The sequence below is a fragment of the Pristis pectinata genome, chromosome 14 (genome assembly GCF_009764475.1).
Source record: "Pristis pectinata isolate sPriPec2 chromosome 14, sPriPec2.1.pri, whole genome shotgun sequence".
Classification (NCBI taxonomy): Eukaryota; Metazoa; Chordata; class Chondrichthyes; order Rhinopristiformes; family Pristidae; genus Pristis; species Pristis pectinata.
The window spans coordinates 19,179,277-19,200,293 of NC_067418.1; the positions used below are offsets into that span (position 1 = coordinate 19,179,277).

Here is a 21,017-nt window from a genome sequence, read left to right on the forward strand (position 1 = left end):
AGAGCACTTTATGACTGAAATATGTCCACTTATTACAGCAGCCAAAAGACAATAAGTCAAAATAATGTGTCAAAATGTTCATAGCTTCCAGAGTCATCAGAATTTGACTATTCTTGCACTGACTATTCAATTACAGGGAGACCTTGTCAGACATCAAACTTAACACGTTTATCAAAATTATGGATCACTTCCTTGTAATTCTCAAATACTTTATTCTATAATGATGCATTCATATGATGACTTGATACAAATACCAACTTGAAAACAAGTCATCAGCCCATCCAGCAAAATCCTATCACAGACCAAGGACAAAGCTGGTTTTTGCAGGGATCATTTTAATCAGTCTTTGCTCCTGCCTCCCTTTAAGGTCAAAAGATGTTTAAAGTGACAATCTAATCTTAGACTTAAGATTCCACATTACTGATTACCGTATCCTTAATAGATTCTAGCACTTTCATTTCAGTATTAGAGGCTTTAAAGAGGGTGCAGAAGAGATTTACCAGGATGTTCCCTGGATTGGAGAGCATTTCTTAAGAGGATAGGTTGAATGAGCTAGAGTTTTTCTCTTTGGAGAGAAGGAGAATGAGAGGTGACTTGATAGAGGTGTACAAGATGCTAAGAGGCATAGATTGAGTGGACAGTCAGAGACTTTTTCCCCAGGGCAACAATGGTTGACATGAGGGGACATAATTTTAAGGTGATTGGAGGAAGGGATGGGGGACGTCAGGGGTAAGTTTTAATTTTACACGAGGAGTGGGTGTGTGGAACACACTGCGGGCAAGGGCGATGGGAGGAAATGAGAGAAAAAAAATAAATAGGGGAAAAAGGGACAGAGGGAGAGCAGTTACGGCAAGTTTGAGAATTCATTGCTTATGCTGCTAGGGCGGAGACTGCCTAGGTGGAATACAAGGTGTTGTTCCTCTAATTTTTGTTTGGCCGTGGACAGACACCGTGAGAGTGTGCAGTGGAAATGAAATGGCTGGCCACCGGGAGAAACCGGCTGATACGGGAGACAGGGCTGAGGTGCTCAACAAAGCAGTCCCCCAATCATTGTCAGTTCTCATCAATGGAGGCCGCAGCAGGAGCAATAAATAACACTGATGGATTTGCATGTGAAAGACTACCTCCCTGGAAGGATTGTTTTGGGCCCTGGAGGTGGTGATGGAGGCAGTGAAGGGGCAGGTTTAACACGTTGCGCAGTTGAAGCAGCGCGTGCCTGGCTAGAGATGGGGATTGGTGCAGAGGGATGAGTGGATGAGCGAGTCACCATGGAATTTTCTCATGTTTCCTTAACATTTTAGTTATTCATCATGTTTTGAAGCAGAGTTCAAATTTTGTTACATCTAGCTGTCGTTTCATGAAGTATGTAGATGACACCGAGATCAAAAATTGCCAAGTCACTTGGCTAGCCTCATTTTCCAAAAGGTCATCAAGTGCTGCTCCTCTCTAGTAGGGCTATCTACACGTTTCTTCGGAAAACTTTACTGGACACACTGAACATTCTGCCTCATGTGATCCTACTATTTTAACCCTATTATTCCTACCGCTATCTGTAATCTCCCTACATATTTGCTCCCCTTATTCCTGCTGACCATTGGGGATCCAACAGTACAATCTCAAAAGGCAATTCTATCCCCTTCTTATTCCTAAGTTCTACCCACAGAGCCTCAGTGGGCAGCACGGTAGAGTAGCAGTTAGCGTAGCACTATAACAACGCCAGCGACCCAGGATTCCCGCCGCTGTCTGTAAGGAGTTTGTACGTTCTCCCCATGTCTGCATGGGTTTCCTCCCATGTTCCAAAGACGTACAGGTTAGGAGCTGTGGACATGCTATGTTGACGCCGGAAGAGTGGCGACACTTGCGGGCTGCCCCCAGCACATTCTCAGTAATGCAAAAAGATGTGTTTCACTGTACACATGATTAATAAATAAATACCACTGGACGACGCCCCCAGGGGATTGTTCTTCCAAATCAAAAACGCAACTCCTTCCTTTCACCTCCATCACACTGTTAGCATCTGTACCTCAAAACATCAAGCTGCCAGTCCTGCCCACCCTTCAACCATGTTTCAGTAATAGCCATAATTGTCAATCCATGCCCCAAGCTCATCTGTTTTACCTGTCAGGCTTCTTAGATTAAAATTAATGTACTTTAGCCCATCAGTCCTTCCTCACTTCCTGTCCTGCCAACTGGACTTGCTTGCCTTAACTCTCTCATCTACCACACCACTACTCTGGACAAGTAGCTCTAGCAAGTCTCCCTACCAGGATATTGGTTAGTTTGGATGCAACCCATCTCTCTTCAATAGGTTACATCTGTCCCAAGAGATCCCAAAGATTTAAGAATCTGAATCGCACCCTCCTGCATCAGCTCCTCAGCCACCAATTTGTCTACCCTATCCTTCTTTTCCTACCTTCCTTGAATACCCTGTATTGAATTCTAACAGAAGTTATAATGGTAGGAGAAACCAGAGGACTAGGAGTACTGCAGTACAGTACTGGAGTAATTAATTATCTAAAGACCTGGACAATTGATCTGGAGAGTTATTGGTCTATTATCCTACTGTAAACAAAACATTAGTAATAGTGAAAACCTGCAGATTGTTGTTAAAAATGCCATCTTGTCCACTTACAAAAAGAATAGAGTCTGCCGTCCTTACAGTCTGGCCTATGTGACCTCAGCCCTACAACTGATTAGCTGACTCAACTTGGAAATGGTCCTTCTACCAACTATGCTTAGAGGACAACAAAAATTGTTCTAGTCACTAACACCCACATCCTGTAAATAAATGTTTATAAAAAGCCACAATCTTATTGGTGAAGCTAGCTCAAAGGTCAACAGGTCTCCTCTACCTCCCTTTTGTTTTAAAGTAGATTACAGCATATGCAGTGGAAAAAATAGTGACAGAAGGGAAGTGGGAGTAGCACACTAACCACTTCAAACAATAAGGTTGGAAGTGGGCAGAATGTCATGGGGACTCACCTCTCAAGTGCACAAATTTATAACAATCTGGAACCAAATATGGAATAGTGACCAGAGGCAAAGTATATGGACAGCAGATCTGGCGATATGTGGAGATAGGAATAATGATGACCAAAAAGTAAAAGCAATAAACATTCGTCGAATATAGCAGATGCAGAGACTGGATTTGTAGCATCATATGCAGGGAATTTTTTTTATGGTTTGCTATCAGTCACGATAATTAATAAAGCTGAAGGACAGAAGGCAGCAGGGTGAACTGCCAAATCAAAGGCATTTTAGCAGAAGAATACATAGTATTCTCCAACCCCTCCAGATAAAGATTATGCATTCAGGGTCAAAACACCAATGGCTGCAACTGCATTCAAACTTTTCTTCATTGCTTTAATATAAAAAAATGGAAATACTTAAATCTGTACTAAAATTACATGGTAGCAGTTGAAGCTATTTAACCAGAACCACTCCTGACAAAAAGGAATATACTTACATTCCCAATCAATTTAAAAACTTGATCTCCACAAATGTTGTAGACAGTAACCACTGTATTTAAGGCAGCATTACGGACAGATGTGTCTCTGTCTCCAATCTGACATGCAATTTCTTTGAGTGCTTTGGTTGGAGTTGGCTGGCAAACATTCAAATCATGAGCTTCAATTAACGCACCCAGCTCTTCCAAGCATTCTGAAAAGTAAAGCAAACAAAAATTTGTATTTTCAACACATCTGCTGCAGTCTGTATACATACTCGATCAACCCTTGTGGCTGTAGCTACTTCTGACAGCAGTTACAGTGATTTAATGAATCACAATGGGTAATTCAAGAACTTGAGCTGTGGTAAATAGGTGGGGTGCAGGGAAGGGATGGTGGATGAACAGCTTTAGCTACAATAAAATCCTTCACCTCTATCTTCCATCTGCCACATGATGATCAATTAAACCACAAACACTCTACACCAAAAAAAAACAGGGATGCTGGCATGGACATACTCCAGCATTGATTTTAATGTTTAAAACAAAAATGAAAATCCACAGTAATGTGCACTAAAAACACTCACCAGCTCGCTGCTTTGAGTTTTTGGATTTGAGTCCTTCCATAATTAAATTAAACATTTTACTCGCTGGATAAACATTGCACATCATGTTCAGAATGGATCGAACATCTTTACGAATGACATCTTTTGGTTCTCCAACCTAAAGTACAAATTACCCACAGCTTAATTTTCTACCTTGCAAATCATAATACAAGCCATTCACAACTCCATACGCATTTGGGTCTTCGAAGATGGTGAATTTTCAAAATGAAATATTCAGTTTCAATAAACATGTGACAGTCAAATTTAAACAAACACCCCTCCCACCCCAAGTCATTTGATTCCAAGTTTTTCCAAAACTATCCCAATTTCTGAACTAAAAATCAGTTGCCAGGAAACCCATCACACCCCAAACCTATTATTTGTACCTGTCCCTTCCCAACATATTCAGCATGACCTAAAGCTTCATAGACAAGCAGATAAACAATGTTCAATGTACTGGGCAGAAAATTACTGCTCTGGTTGATTAACATTAAACCACAGAATTAAGATTAAAGACGATTTGTTGGTGTTTCTTTAAAATGAACAGCCCTCCCTCCAATTATGGCTTAAATTCTGAATAATTCCTTTTCTTTGAAGCATTACATTATGAATCTTTTCAAACAGCCTGACAAAAATTTGGATAAATTTCCTCCACAGATTTCTATATTTTCACTCACCTGTTTTAGCTCATGTATTTTTGCTCCAATAATCTCAATTCTAACAGATCCTATACTTTGCTACCTAATCCCACTGAGATTTTCAGATTCATAAATTTTCCCTGGAAAGGTTCCACAATTTTGTGTCATCTACAATTTTCAGTTCCAAAATGGCCATATATTTCCTCAATAACCACATTGTTTGTATTGTGCATAAAACCAGCTCCAATGCACTGTATCCCTCAACTCTGAAATACAACCAGTGTAACTTTTCCCTATCCAACTCTTAAAATTTATATCTGTGCCATCACTGTCAATGTTCTCATGGGCTTTAATTCTGTTCATGTTTATTATGAGATACTTTGTCAAAGGTCCTTTAAAGGTATCAATTCTCATTAATTCAATTAGGTCTACTTCAATACAAAATTTTCCCACCTTCTTCAAAAGGTTTCCTAACCAAAGTATGGCCCATTTCAATAAATAGAACTACAGCCAGTACTGGTTTATTTTGTTAATGGTTAGAGAAAAACTGATGAAAAGTTCTAGACTGATGAAAACAAAAAACTTGCATCTCTCCTCCTTTCTGCAATTTTCGTCAAAACCATCTACACTGCAGTTTCTGCATCTTTCATTAACCTGCACATTTGCTCCCCTTTATCTAATCAAGTGCTCTTCTGGGTATATATACATAAAGGCCTGTTTTTCAACTCCTTTCTTTAACCCCTCAACTGTAAACTGCATTGTTACCTTACCAACCCAATATTTTAGCCAGGTATAAAGAACAAACCTTTCCCTTTATTTCACCAGGTCCATTACCACTGTATCATAGATTCAGCTGGCAGTTTGTAGTTTAAACTCAAACCCAGCCACAACCTATACACTCAATCCAATTAAAATTATTGTAATTGCAGTAGGTGCTCATAATTCTGGACTGTTACTTGCATTGTTGTCCCAGTCCACCATGCACCTCCCTTTTCCTTCACTCTTTAAACCTATTCAGCTCTGTAGCATCGCAACTTGCCCACTTTAAAAATGTACTACCAGCCCCCAACCTCAGAATTGGCAAAACATTTTTGGTCTCTCCCCACACCCCCTTTACAGATATGAAGGGTTATTCTTTTTGAAAAGCTGACAGCAATTTACCTTATTAATTAAGTACGGGATGAATGAAGATGCCTCATTTTCAGTTAAATGATAATCTTCTTTGTTCAACACTGTAAATAATAACTTCAAGTATTCAAGAACTTTCATCAACACACTTGTGTTGGTGTCAAAAAATCGTAGGGTCAACCACTTCAGAATGAGATCCAGGCAAGCAACAGTCCCTTCTATTTCATTTTCCAAATGCTGCAAGAAAATTAGTTACATTTGAGCACAATTAAGCTTTGCCAAGTGAATATTTGGCATTAAATCCCTTCTTTTATCCCATGCCATTGCTTCAACAGCCGAAGAGTTTGATCATTCCTGAAGCAGTTTCTTACCAAGTTATGCCCAAAATGTTTAAATATTTTGAGCTCAAAAGGAGAAAATCAATGCTGAATGCAGTGTAATCTTTCAGATCCAGAGCAACATCTTTACAATAAAACTTTTACACTGCCATATTAGTGAGCCAAAATTTAGTGATAAATTAACAAAGGCCAATGATGTTGACCATTGTGTACATTGGATAGCAGTTAATCAAGTCCAGATGCAGTTAAATGTAGTTCAATGCAATTTTCTTCCTTCAGCTATCTTTCAAATCTTAGAAGAAAGTAAAATTTGACATTTCATACTGAATTCAGATTTGGCACTAAGATGCAAAATACGTCAAACATCATATTTTTTTTGTCTAGGTATGGATATATTGAAATAATCATAGGACATATACATGCATAAAGAAAACCAAGTTAAACAAAATTATAATTTTTGTTAAAATTCCTTACCTCCAGCAAGACTGTTAAAGCTTTAATGTGGTGATGAAAATCTGTGTGAAACATTTCATCTTGCAGCCACTTAGCCACACAGCTAGACATCTGAGTTTTCAGTTGCTCTGAATATTCATCCCGGGGAGTTGTGAAATTCCATTTCAACACCTAACGCAAAACAAGTTTCAGTAAAACTAGAATTTTATTTTTGAAATGTGAAAGATAGTTTCAAAGCATTCAAACAGCCAATTCTATTCAACATAGTAGAGCAATTAAACCAAAAGTCCTACCTTTAAAGCTCTTTCATCCTTTACTCTTTGCTCTTTTGCATTGGGAACAATTATGAAGATAGGACCAGATTTATCATCATCATCTTTAATATTTGGCTTACTTGGCACTTTCTTATTGGGTGCAGACTGGAAAAGTAAAGGTCAACTCAGAACAAAATCAACACATCCACTCACCCTTGCTTATATAAAAACTCAAAATAAAAGCACATACCAACATAATGGAATTAAGGCAGTGCACCAACCCACTCGACAACTTTAGCACTAACAACAATGCTTTCTTAAACAGTGAAGGATTTTTGAAATCAACAAGACAAACAAAGTCCTTCTAAACCTTTTATATCCTTTTACCTGTCCCAATGTCCTCTAAACATTGCAATTGTGCCCACCTCTACAGTTCTCCCTGGCAACATGTTCAATATAGCTACCACCCTCTGTGTGGGGAAAAAAAAAGTTGCCCCTCAGGTCCATTTTAAATCTTTCCACTCTCACCTTAAATCTACGTCCCCTAGTTTTAGACTCCCTGAGCCAGGGAAAAAGACCGAAACAATCCACATTATCTACTCGTGATTCTATATACCTCTCCAATGTCACCCCACAGCCTGCTACACTGCAGGGAAAAAAGTGCCAGCTTATCCTATTAACTTAAGCCCTCCAGTTCTGTTAACGACCTTGTCAACATTTTCTGCACTTTTTCCAGCTTACTGACATCCTTCCTAGGTCTGGGCAACCAGAACTGTGCACAATGCTCTCAGTGTGATCTCACCAACAACTTGTACAGAAGATTAACAAATATTACCTTGAGTTTGGAAGCAACTCCAGTCGATTTGCCTTTCTTAGCATCAGATTTAAATGCATCTGCCTCATCATTTGCACTGGCACTGTTCACACGTGCCGAAGCTATCAATGAAAGCAGAATTTGAGATCAACCGTTTAATAGATTAGTTTAACGTTAAAACAACAAAGTAATGGAAACATTTAAAACACAATATTTGATGATGAGTTTGCCATAAGTGATAGTGATTCTGCTGAGCAAAGGGGAATGTGAAGGTGCAGTTGAAATATCAAAACACTTAAAAAAAAAAGGAACATGAATTGGTGAGAAAATTCAATTGAATTACGACTGTTTCCAAACACAAATGAGATGAACAAAAAGATTTAGAAAGCTTAAACATATTTTACAAGTAAAATACTGTAAAGTATTTAAGTGGACAAACTCAACTGTAGAATATTACATTTATTCGCTATAACAATCACAAGACATTCTCCAGCATTGAAACTCTGATAGATCCCATTTATCACAACAAATATCTGTCATTCCCCGTGACAAATGGAGTAAAAACATACATCAAGCTTGCTCTGGACAATAAATTTAACAATATTCCCAAGTGGTGAATGGGGCTGAAAATCTACAAGAGCCCCATTAAAGTTCAAGAACAGAAACGTAGGGTACATTAAGTTCAGAACAAGTATTTAGTGGAAGGATTAGGTTACCTGCACTTGGTGGCCTGGCTGCACCTGCATTTGATTTCGAGGATGTTTTAGTTGGTGCTGCTGGTTTAGCTGGCACAATGGCTTGTGCCTTCTCAAGAGCGGTCACCACTTGGTCTTTTGAGGCAGGCTTAAGAAAGCAGAAGTGTTTCATGTATGGCTATAATGATTACAAAGAGCAGATGCTCCCAGAATAGCAAATAATATGAAAAATAATTACATGACTTAATTGAACCGACAAATTCAAATTCCATAACCAAAGTCAAAATGTATTAAGTCTTGTATAACTATTTAACTTAAGTAATTTGTCATATATTAGGGAAAAATAAAACAGAATCTCACCTTCAATGCTGGCTATCTGTTCTAAACTCTTAGCATTTGATAACTTTTGCGTCAATACAGGTGACCTCTGCATTACGGCCGTTCAGGGGTAATGGAAATTTGCACTTACAGAATTCACAAATCATAACATAGAAATTTTTTAGATACAGAATAAACTTCTTTCTCTTGGAATTGGTGAAAAAAGTAAACAAGATTTACTTTTTCTCACCCACATTTCTTGATGCATGCAAAGATGAAGTGGTTTCATTATAGAAAACTACAAAACAGACCGTTTCCTAGGAACACAAACCCTGTTCCCAGAACATGGGGATGCCTGTACTCCCAGAGTCTGCAGCTGAGAAGTGTTAAGGGCCTTTTTTACAAGACTACTTTCTAAAACCAGAGAAACAAAGCAACTTGAGCTCACAAATAATGATCATTTGGTTCCAGAAATCCATTCCAATACTGTCTGCACAAAACAACAATCCTTTACAAGTTGCTGATCAATGATACCAAAAAACTGCAATTCTATTTACCAAATGGCAACAGTTATACATGTTCGGTCTCTTCAAGCAAAACAAAAACAAACTGCTGGGAGTAACTCAACTGTAGAGGGAAATGGACAATTGATGTTTTGGGTGAAGACCCTTCTTTTGCTGCAGATTCCAGTATCTTCAGTCTCTTGTCTCCCTTTTGGTCACTTCAACATTGTTTACTTTTCAAGACATTTTCTAGATCGAAGCTTATTAAATGAAGGCGTTAACTTCTTGCACTTGAATCTCAACAATGCCACCTAGACTCTCCAGCATGCATTTTCCTGAAAGATTTTCCTAGGTCAGCATTTTGAGAATTTGAAAATCAAAACATTCATTAATGGATTTTTCACTGAGGGAAACACTTAAACAATATAGCTTTAAACGTGCCAATTACAGAATGACGAGTGCCCAAAATCTGTGTGCAAGCATGTGTGAAAAATAAAAAGCATTAGCTTAGTCAATTGAATGATTATATCTTGTGCCACAATGAACCAGCCAAGGCTGAAAGTACTGAGCCGAAGCTGCAGGCAGTGAATGGAGGGATGAATATTAGATCTACATGGCTTGGCACGAGTAAGGATCAGACAAAGATGCACAACATCCTGCTCATTTGCCACATGGAACATGTTATAGTTCAGTCCAACCTGCCTGAATGGAGAGCAGTCCATCTCATTGCTCCCTGCCTATACTAATCAAACAACAATGCCTTGCATACAGTCTGGTGCTTATGATGAAAGGGGAAATGAACCAAAGGGATGGCTCATATTCTGCTTCAGACTGTGGGGTCCATACTGCAATGGTGCACAATTCCTGCATCTACAGAAATGGAGCACAAGGGTATTTGTGCACAATGTCTTTATGCTAAAAAAAAATCAGATGTCACCCATAGAAACCTGACAGCAGGTGAAGCCATCTACATGCTTTCTGATGGATAATGCTCTGCTTATGAGCAATGGGAGTGAAAGACATGATTATCAGATCAGTAGGACAAGTATTTGTAGGTATTTCATTTGAGTTAAATTTTCTGATTAAATCTTCCAATGTATAAATTGATGGTGATTTACATTTTAAAAGATTGAACACAATACCTTCAATTTGCCAGCAGCTTTGTACATCTTTTCATAGCCAAGATGCATCATGAAAGTTGGCAGTGCATCTTGGGCTTTCTTTCGAACATCTCCATTTCTGTCTTCCAAGCAAGAATACAGATGAGGTACACAAAGCATGAGGTCCGTGGGCACAGATCGCAGTGTTGGTAATTTCTCAGCCAGCCAACCTAGCAACTAAACAGTAAATATAACTTAAGCATTCTGATCAAATAAAATATTTTCAAAGATAACAGCTGGACTGGACTTGCCTCCTGCCTGAGGAAAGGATTTTCTTTCTTCAACTCCTCTGAAAGGTCTTCACCATCGAGCCATTCTTTCATACCAGTCTTCTCAACCCACGAATTCAAAGTTGTAAGAGCTGCTGCTCGAACATTATTCTGGATGAAATAAATAACCCTTCAATTCAAGGTACAAACTGACATTTAAATTTCATTAAATTTCTACTTCACAAAACTAAAAGACATCTCAGACAACTTGTATATATTCTGCAACCAGTTTATTGATGCTCAATAAGCAGCCATCTACTTTGTGTAAATAACAAGGTGCAAGGTTAACTTGCAAGGAAAATATTTAGTACAGATAGGAAATCTCTGACACTTACAAAACTCAAAGTAAATTGACTCAGTCCAAAAACTAGATGGACTTAGAGACGGTGTGAAGATGCAAATTACTATAAATTAAGATGTACTGAAAACAGCTTTGGTCAGAAATTTCCATAACAAAGTTCAAATTAGTTGAAAATATATCTGCATAACAGGACAGTAGAGTGACCGAGAACCAATTCTGAGTGGCAAAGAAGAAAAAACTGAAAACAAATGGAGAATTTTTGACATCAGAACCCAGAAAATATATGCCACAAAACTCTGAAGTGATAGACTTAATTGGTCTAGAACATTCACCAATGTAATCTAAACATTTGTAGTTTTAAACAAAGGTCACAAGTATTTGTTTTAAAAAAAGATACTTAATTCTTACCTTGCTATCACCGAGAACTGTAATAATTGGTATACCCAGTATCTTTACATGTTGCCTAATATTTGGCCCCATAGCTGTAGCCATCTGTTGTAAGATTGCAAGTGTTTGTTGAACCTGAAGATAATCAAACAACAGATTCAGATCTCCAAAGTGTTTTGCAAGAAAAATACGAGATAAATTCATTGAAATGGAACTGACCTATAGCAAAGATTAGATTTATTATTGATCTACAGTCATGGTACTACTAGTTCAACATAAACAGAAGTGCAAACTTTGGTTGCAATTTAAATTTCATTCAACATGACGACAAAACTAAGGGATTACATATCCATTTTCCCTCTTACAGGGCAGTTTAGAAGTATGTTGGATTCTTGCAATTAATACAATTAACTGCCCTCTTAAAAACAATATTAAAAAATGCAAGGAATTCTGAATATTTAAACATTAGCCAAACTAAGCAATACATTTTACTTTTGATTGGAAAATTTCCAAATCTTGTTCATGTAGCAATCCAGAAATTGTGTGCACAATTTCAAACTGCTTGACATTTGAGGTCCAAAATTTACATGGTAATTTTTGAGACGAAGGCTGTCACCATCTACATAGGATTCCCAACCAGGAATGAAGGTAATCATAAAAAACTGGACCTATTCCCCATGGAACTGCTACTAAGATAGCAATGCAAATAATCTATTGTAATTGCCTCCCAAAAACAAATTAAAAACTGAAGTCTTTAGAGTAAATTAACAGCAATTCCAGATTGCAATCTAAGACCTTACCTATCAAGAAATTTATAAAGTGAGAATTCTGCTTAAAATTATTTATCTGTCCCATTTTAAACCAAACAGGTATGATTAATCCAAAAACCTGTGCGAGAGATCACAGCTGGAATACAATGAAAATATTCAAAAGTAGCCATTTTGAAATTTTACATCAGGTAATCAAATATACTTAAAATACATAATGGCCAAGATAAAATTTTCACCACCGGTGTACCACTTACCAGAATTTTATTTGAGTCATTGAGCCTTCCTTTCAATACTCCAGGAAGTTCTCCAATATTGGGCTGTATAAGTTTTGCCTCATTTAAAATTGTACTCAATTCATCCAGTCCCTCTTTTCTCACTTTCCAGTTTTTATCTCCCAATTTTGACACAAGGTCCGAAGTAATCTTGTCGCTGTACATTTTAAAAGTTCAATTATAATGCCATTATATCAAGTCATCTGCTCAATATCCATAAATCACTATGAAAATGCATTTTAGATTGTGGGTGGCTAATAGAAGTACATACTCAGGCCTTTACCACAGTTTACAAATACAATTTGACGAGAATACTTTGCAGTTTCAACCCCATTCCTTAACCTGCAGTCTTCTTACTATTTTTCCCCATTGTTCAATATAATTGAGATATGGTGATTATTTTTGCATTGGTCAGACTTCAAGACAATGGTTTATGGCTAAATTCACAATTTGGGAACTTACCCTATATCTGTTCTTGGTAAGAGATCTTGAACATTTCCATTCTCCTCATCATCTTGTTCTTCAGTTGCTTCTTCTTCATCAGCATCATACTTAACCACTCTTCTAATGGGAGCAGGGGGAGTTTGCCCCTGCATCTGTAAAAAGCAGGATTTAAATGCTCACTGAGATCTGATTTTATTCTTTTAAAAATTAGGTGCCTTGAAGTTAGTGTTAAGTTGAAATTTTCTTTCTAATTTACCTTCTCAAACTCTGCATCAATTTGAGATAACAATGCTGGCTTTTCATCTTCAAAAAACATCCGTAAAGGTGCGCCCATGTATAAATACATTACACCCAACAAAGTGATTGCTGATGTTCGTACAGCCTACAGAAACAGATCAAAAACAAAATTAATTTGGAAACCATTTAAATAGAAACAAACAGATCAAATATAGTTTTACTCACAGGGTTTGTTGCAGCCAAAGCAGTTTTCACATGACTGATGAAAGCTTTAACATTGAGCCTGCAAAAAAAAATTTGCTAGACTCAATAAAACTGAGAATTCCAAAGTTACTTCTAGTTTTGAACAGAAACATTTTTAATGCAGTTGCTAGTAAATTTTAATATCAACAATACTTACAATTTTAAAACTAAACTCAATTTTGTTTTTAAATATTGAACTCTGGTTTAACATATTCTACAATTTGGTAATGAACTCAAACACAATTTAAGCAGTTAAAACAGATAATTGTAGATCTACTCACGAGCTGAAAAATAAACATACCCAGCAAATCCAAACTCCTTGATGGCATTTGCTAACCAGTTTAGAATTTCAGATTGGTTTTTGGGATTTTTCTGTGCAAAAGCCATGGCAACAACCTGCAGACAATTTACATACAACTGTCAAAACACTTGCTTTCAACTCTGAACATTAGATCATGTGCAGATCCAAACTGTATTTGCACATAATCTTTAGCCTATTTTTTTTGCAAAAAAATCAATACACGAGTCTTACAGTAAATATTAGATCAAGTGCTCATCCCCCACAAACATTTGTCATGCATAAAGCTGGACATTATCCCTTTTGTCAAATTACAATGACAAGATTTCTCCATTCCATCCACAGGTGTGCATTGTACAACTTAAGCAGCAGAAATTTAGGCGATGCAACACTAAAACTATCTGCACAGCTTTAGGACCTCGAGTACCATCTAGGCAAGAGCTCCTCATGTGAATGATTCCATAGTTTCCAATTGTTATTTCATTGGAGATTTAGGTTAGAAGCCAAATGTCTAAAATATTTCAAATTTCCCAACTATGGAATTCCTGAAATTAGAGCCCACTTAAAATAATTTTTAAGACCAGAGAGTAGTCATCAGGTATTCCCCATGAACATAGGTATTAGAAGGAAAAGACCACACATCCTCTTAAACCTGCTTCTATTTGATAGGATCACAGCTGAGCCAAATGCAACCTCAACTCTCCATTTTCAAATATCTGCAGAATATCAACCACCGTCTTAAATAACCATTCTTCACCTACTCTCAGGAAGAATTCCAAAGATTCACCACCCTCAATTTTTTTCCCCCCTCACCAGTCTCAAACATCTGGTCCACATTCACTCTGACAGAACCCATTATGATCTTATATTTCAATATGGCTTAGTTCACCATTTATTTCGTTACTCCCAATTTCTTCAAGGCCTAACTTCTCCCTTTTTATTTTTAGGAAGAATGTTTTCTTAAAAAGGTATTCAATGATTTCTGAAATATTTCTATTTATATACAAAGACTTCAACTCTGCACAAGTCAGTCATCACTGAAAACAACATGGATTTTATCTATACACGAGGACTCCAAGACTTTGCTGTCACTTAGACTGAACAACGAAAACAAATGCTGACACTCTGCTGTCATTACAAGCAACATAAGCAGGTTATACAAATTCACTCTGATCCTACACCACCTAGAATTACTTGATGTCTGGCCCTAAACATTTAAGTTTTTAAGTCCAAAGTACTTCACTTCAGTCCTCGTGTTCAACTGAATGGCATTTTTCCAGGAATGCCCATCATGAAGTTCTGCTGCGCATATCAACAGAATATTTAGTTGCCTCCTTTAAATGGCTCTTTGTTCATCTCCAAGTCCTTTCTCACACTTTTCCAGTTGGTCTTTCCTTAGCTATGCATTTGATTAAAATCTGTTTCTCCCACTCCCCCCACACCCCCCACCAATTCCACTGTTCCACTAATGTGGAAGAGTCATTGAAATGGCAGCAATTTTTCCACACAGATGGTAAATGAGTTGTTACGTCTATATAGTCTGCATTTTACATTTAAATTTTGTTTCCAATTAATAGAAGTATGGGACCTAGTTAAGATGGCAGATTTTACTAACCTGTTCAGCAGTCCAGGGAAGGGAACACGCTCCTGCAATAGCAGTGAGTGCTTCTTTTGCTTTCATTCCACATTTTATATCACCTATTTTATCAACTAGCCCATCCAGCACAACTTCAGCTGATGTTCTAGAAAAGCTTCCTTTCTGGGCAATCAGTGCAACAATGTACAATTTCATTTGCATCACCTGCAGGGCAAGAAATAGTATTTTGTTAACTGAAATCACAAACATCAACTACCATCTTAAGTTTCACAGCAATGATAATAGAGTACTCTCTCACGATCTAAATTAACCTAATGAAAAAATGATGGGAATGACAGGGAGGTAAAAGAGTGAACCTAGCTTTCGTGCCCTGGTCATAACTGAGCTATGCCAACGAGAAAACCCAAAATTTTAGAAATGTTTTGCTAAAATATTTTCTGAAGGAACAGATCTACAACTCAAAGGGTGCTGATTTTAAATAATCATACCTGGAAATTAGTTTCCTTCCAGCCTGGCTTTTTTGCCAGCATCCGCACAAGTGCCTGACAGGGCAGCACCTTCTTCTCAGTGACTTCTACTCCCTGTAGAATAATGAAAGGGCCAGTTGATACTATTTCAAAATCTTTATCTTCCCAGACACTTCGTTGCAACATTCTGAACCATTAAATAAAAATTAAATTTAGGAAGTAAGTTGCCCACTTTTATTGCTCTGGATGTAATTTGTATCTGATACTTTTGGAAACATATCAACAAAAACACCAGGTCAGACCTAGTTGATAAAGTGTGAAAGTGTACAAGTTAAATTCTCTAGTAGGTAAATCAGAGTGGTGAGGGTTGCAGAGAAGAAAAAAAATCCTAAAATGGGATAATCCCAGGAACTACTATTCATAGGTCTCTCATATTTACTTATTGTGTTTAATAATAAGTGTACTTAATTCAGGAAAAATTGATATATCCTTTATATCTGTCATTGTTCTAATTAAAATATGAATTACATAGAATATGGTTCAATAATATCTTTAACTCTTTGGTTGCTAAATCAATCAGATCTTTTAGTCTTTTGCTGACTTTACATCACCATACAAATAACAATTTGAAAATTTGAGGATTTGAGGGATTGAAAGTGTGGATTGTTGTTGGTCATTAACACTGGTAAGGCAGAGGTTTCTATACACATGATACCCTGAAAAAAAATGCTATTCTATCAAAGATAAACAAAAACAATCTGGAAAAATCATTAAAGAATGCTTAAATTAACTTTAAGCTTGTAATACCCAAGCTCTTCAGAGTATAATGGGAATTAGATAGACAAAGTTATCAATGAATAATGCACATTTCTGAAGTGAGGTGTACCTTTTAATACAGAAACTAACAAGTCTCTAAACGCGAGAAGTGTAGGATGGAATCAAATTTCCATTAGTATCATTTCCATGTTTGCTATATTAAACTGTTCCCTGGGCAGGAGGTGCCTCTAAACAGGATCCTCAAACTGTGTTCTTAAACAAATCCTTCTATAGTCTTACCCCCTCTATTTCAAATCTTCTCCAGACCTATAGTGTTCCATGATGTGCACAAGTAAAATTTGGACTTGTACAAATTTGAAATTAAATCACTCCACCACAAGCTGCATTGCCTTCAATGGCTGAGTGAAAAACTGTTGGAAAATATCATCTACTGCTGCTTAGATCTGGAATTCCCTCCCCAAACCTTTGTCTCTACTCAGAGACACATTATAATCTCTAATCAAGCCTCCAACCATCCACCTGAATACCTTCCTTTGTGGTCCTACATCATTTTGTTTTGGCTGATGACACAGCTGTGAAAAACCATGGAGTATTTTGCTATATTAAGGAATTTAGCATGGAAGTTGTTAACTATTACAAAAAGGAATATCACCATACCAAGACTAGTATATGTATTTCATCAATTTTAATCAAATAGATTTAACATCTTTTGAAAATGTTAAAAAGTTGACAGCAGCCAGTAGTTTCCTTATAACAAATAAGGAAAGAGCTGTACTAATTACAGATACCATCTAATATTTAACACTAGCTGACAATGCTGTTTTAGGCTTAACTGATTGTTGAAAACTCCAGTGAATTTAGCATATTGACCTTGCATACCAAAATCAGAAAGAAAGACAGAACATGAACAACACTACAGCTTGGTTTTCAAAGTGATACATTTTTATCTTCAAATATTGCCCCATTTAAAAGTAGGGTTATCCCTCTGGTTTGCACAAAAAAATATTTCAAGCCTGTTAGATACCTTCTGGAATTCTTCCATACTGGCTAACCTTTCCTTCCAATTGCTACTGTCAAGCTGTTGCAAGCAGGAGGCTGGTAATACAGCTGCAGCCCTCTCTTCACAAACTTCAATCTTGTAAAGAAAAACAAAAGGAATTTTAAGCACATCAGAAAATATTGATATTTGCAAAAAAATTTATAAGGTTCTAAAAGAATACAATGGGATCAACACAGCAGCATAAACTAATTGGTTCAGTGTAGGATTTGAGAGTACGACATTTTTGATTGACCACCAGCTTAAAAGGGACATTTGAGAAATAGTCAATTTAAGTCATATTCATATGATTTCTTACTTCCAGATAACTTCAAAAACATCTCCCATATTTAACTGAAAGACAGCAACAAATCCACTGGTATTTAAAAGTTACCACTTACAGCAAGCTCTGGTTCCACCTCTTTAATCTCAGTTCCTTTTTTTCCTTTCCCACTTGGGCCAGAAGGAGGCACTACTGCTTTCACTTTTTTGGATGCCCCAACAGACTATAAAATAACAAGTGAACACAATTCTTAAACAACACATCACTCTAAAATACCTGAACTGGTTCTTAATGATTACACTAGCATGGAAGCATTATTAAACAGATAGCATAGAAATATTTTCCAACTTTGAAATTTATCACACCCAGCACAAACACTCAAATTAGCTTTATTATATCCAGTAGGCAAGTGTGCAAAGTAATCATGCATCCATACAGAAGGCAAATCTACCTGAAGTTATTACATATCAACGATGTTAAAAATACAAAAAGCATACAACTACATTATGTGGGACAAGTGGAATAAAAAAAGCTTGATTCAATCTTTAAATCATTACCTTGCCTGCAGGTGGTTTCTTTGACTGCCCGACAGCTTTGGTTGAAGAGCTATCAACTTTGTCTCCACTGCTTGAAGAGGAACAGACTTTTCCTGATGCTCCAGCCTTTCCCTCTTTCGATGCATTACTTTTTTTCCCATGAACAAGTTCTACTTTATCTGAAGATTCTTTAATCTGAAATGGCAACAAACATGTTGCAAATTATGAAGAACAATATTTAAATGCACAGTGTGGTATCAGATCTGATCTTACACCACCTCAAAACAGCTTCAGCTCAAGGTACATTACTAACCCCCTCATCACTTCTGCTTCTGACTTATGGCAGATTTATTTTACAGCAAATTTACCCACCCAGAATTATTCCACATCTCTTCATTCCTTCACCCAACTATAATCTTGCAATCTTTAGATGTGGAGGATTCAGTGCACTGAAAGCAGAATTTGCAGTGAAGGCAGTGGAAAGTGAAAGCATTCTACATCTCTTCATTTTCACCAGGACAAAATGGTCCTTTATCACATTCTAAACCTTAATGATTGTTATCATAGTTGTTCTTGGTTATTCAAACCCAGGATTCTGCAAAATGAAGAACTGTCTCTATTTATTCTACTGGATTCCTTTCATAAATATAAAATTTATACATCTTCATTGGATTACCTCAACCTTCCAAACTACGTAGTCTAATTTAACCTATTGGCTAGATATCATTCCAACAAATCTACATCATTCTTCCTACAAAACTAATCTGGAGGCTTGATGCTCACATTCAAACTCAAAACTCCAGGATAACCAGGGTGCCATATAATTAAGTACACTTTCAAAATTTAGCTACCATGAAAGAAGCAAACATTAGATTAGCATTTTGACTTTTTCCCTACCATTGCCATGCCTCACCATCAAACAATAGCATTTCATAAACTTCATGCATGAATACCCAAATACCTTTCGTTCTTCAGCTTCAAAAGTCCCACATGAAGCAAGAATTCTAATCCATTTTAACTGAAACCGAAGTGGCCATTACTTTCCCAGAATTAATTAACTATCTGCTTAGCTTGTGGATGATGCTCTATTGTTGTCCATTTCCAGAAGCAAAACTTATTGTGCCCTTGAAACTTGCAGCTCTCTGCTACTTCCTCCGAAACATACAAAGCTAAGGTTTCAAACCCAAGGAATTAAAAAACACTATTCATACATTTTGCATCCTATCCAATAACTCTGTAACTGTCACAAGGTTTCTTCAATCCCACACATTCATTTTTATATTAAATTAAACAAGTTTACTAAATTTGTGTGCCATCTTATCAAATCCTTTCTAGAAGTTCAAGTAGTTAATATACGCAAACTCTTCTTAGGCAGTTATTCAGGATCAAAAATAACCAGAACGGGGGCAGTTCTGAGGCAGCTAATGAAATCATTATGGTACATGGAGCAGGTGTTGCCTGGCAGTTTTGTGAAGAGGCACACTTTTGTTAGTTTTGTAGGACACCCATGTGCTCCTTATCCATGGATTTGAGATTCTCAATACTATTGCAAATGCCTCTTCTCCACTTAGAGCAGCCTATGGGCCAGAGGTTCCCAAGAGTCAGTGGGGATACCGCAAACCTTTTCCTGTCCAAGTGGTAATCTCTTTGCATGGCAGAGTGTTCAGAAGAGTGTTTGCTTAAGAACTTGAGGAGTGACAGGCATGAAAATGCTGTGGCCTGCCCTACATGTAACTAGTTTCACTTAATATGGGCAACGTTGGCCTGGACACAACACAGACATTGTTTCATTTATTGTTCCAGTGAATTTGGAGGATTTTGCAGAGAAGGTATTGGTGGCATCTTTACAGTGTTTTGGGATTCCTTTCCTGGGTAGTCCCAGTCTCAGAAGCCTATAGTAGAGCAGAATTCCCTTCTGCCTGGAAGACCCTGTGTTTTGTGCCAGGTCTAAGGCCTTGTGCCATAAGACTCACTAACTTTCTGGCAGTTAGGGGGCAAACTACTTAAAATAACAAATTATTCTACACCTAATTTACAAGTTTAATTGTGAAACCTTACCATTTCAAAATGTGAAAAGTTAAAAATTCACTGCATTATGACTCACCTTGTCAAGTTTCAATTTATCAACATCAACAAGGAAAGGATTCATTACTCTCTCGCCAACAACTTTCAGAGCAGTACCAAGTGCTTCAAAGGCAGCATCCCTCACTTCAAGTGCAGAATCATTAATTTGCTGTATAGAATTGGATTATATTAGTTTTATGGGATCACAAATAAAATGTTTTAATTGAAACAATTTATTTCCTTAATGAAACAAACAATAAGATTTTGAAATGAAATCACAAAAGATTCATTCACATTAACTGTTACATACCTTAAGCAGGGCAGCACAAAGTGGTTTTAAAAGGCTTTTTGGCAATGTGGATGGAGTGCAGTAACGAAAACTTCTTGCCAAGAACAGAGATGCTTGCTGCTTGATTGATGGATTTTTGTTATCCATTACAGCCAACACATCCTCACTTAGGTTCTGTAATGTGGTCTAAATCCATACAGGTCATTAAAATAGTTGCACATTCCTGCAATTCTTCAACAACATTTTGCCAGCATATTCTTCTCATGCAAAACTTTAATTTAATAGAGAAAATATTTTTCTGTCATGCCAGTAGCTTCAATGATGCAAGAGAGCACAATGTTCAGCTTTAATTATGTTCAGCATTCAGATTATACCACAGGACCCCATCCCTCTCCA

The 21,017-nt window shown here is 37.1% G+C and overlaps 1 protein-coding gene across 4 annotated transcripts in view; it reads right to left on the minus strand.

Annotated features, from left to right (window-relative positions):
- The window catches only part of ckap5 (cytoskeleton associated protein 5), an 81,473-nt gene that overhangs the window by 35,588 nt on the left and 24,868 nt on the right, over positions 1-21,017 (minus strand). For all 4 annotated transcript variants that reach the window (XM_052029348.1, XM_052029347.1, XM_052029345.1 and 1 more), the window contains exons 11-32: positions 20,643-20,807; positions 20,373-20,501; positions 18,290-18,463; positions 17,851-17,955; positions 17,438-17,548; positions 15,658-15,750; positions 15,188-15,373; positions 13,576-13,670; positions 13,257-13,314; positions 13,051-13,176; positions 12,813-12,946; positions 12,333-12,507; positions 11,330-11,443; positions 10,603-10,731; positions 10,334-10,528; positions 8,392-8,518; positions 7,697-7,797; positions 6,901-7,026; positions 6,629-6,778; positions 5,850-6,053; positions 4,033-4,168; positions 3,467-3,660 (exon numbers count right to left, since the gene is read on the minus strand). In XM_052029348.1, coding sequence (XP_051885308.1) covers positions 3,467-3,660; positions 4,033-4,168; positions 5,850-6,053; positions 6,629-6,778; positions 6,901-7,026; positions 7,697-7,797; positions 8,392-8,518; positions 10,334-10,528; positions 10,603-10,731; positions 11,330-11,443; positions 12,333-12,507; positions 12,813-12,946; positions 13,051-13,176; positions 13,257-13,314; positions 13,576-13,670; positions 15,188-15,373; positions 15,658-15,750; positions 17,438-17,548; positions 17,851-17,955; positions 18,290-18,463; positions 20,373-20,501; positions 20,643-20,807 — 3,027 coding nt within the window. The remainder of the gene's footprint in view (positions 1-3,466; positions 3,661-4,032; positions 4,169-5,849; positions 6,054-6,628; positions 6,779-6,900; positions 7,027-7,696; positions 7,798-8,391; positions 8,519-10,333; positions 10,529-10,602; positions 10,732-11,329; positions 11,444-12,332; positions 12,508-12,812; positions 12,947-13,050; positions 13,177-13,256; positions 13,315-13,575; positions 13,671-15,187; positions 15,374-15,657; positions 15,751-17,437; positions 17,549-17,850; positions 17,956-18,289; positions 18,464-20,372; positions 20,502-20,642; positions 20,808-21,017) is intronic.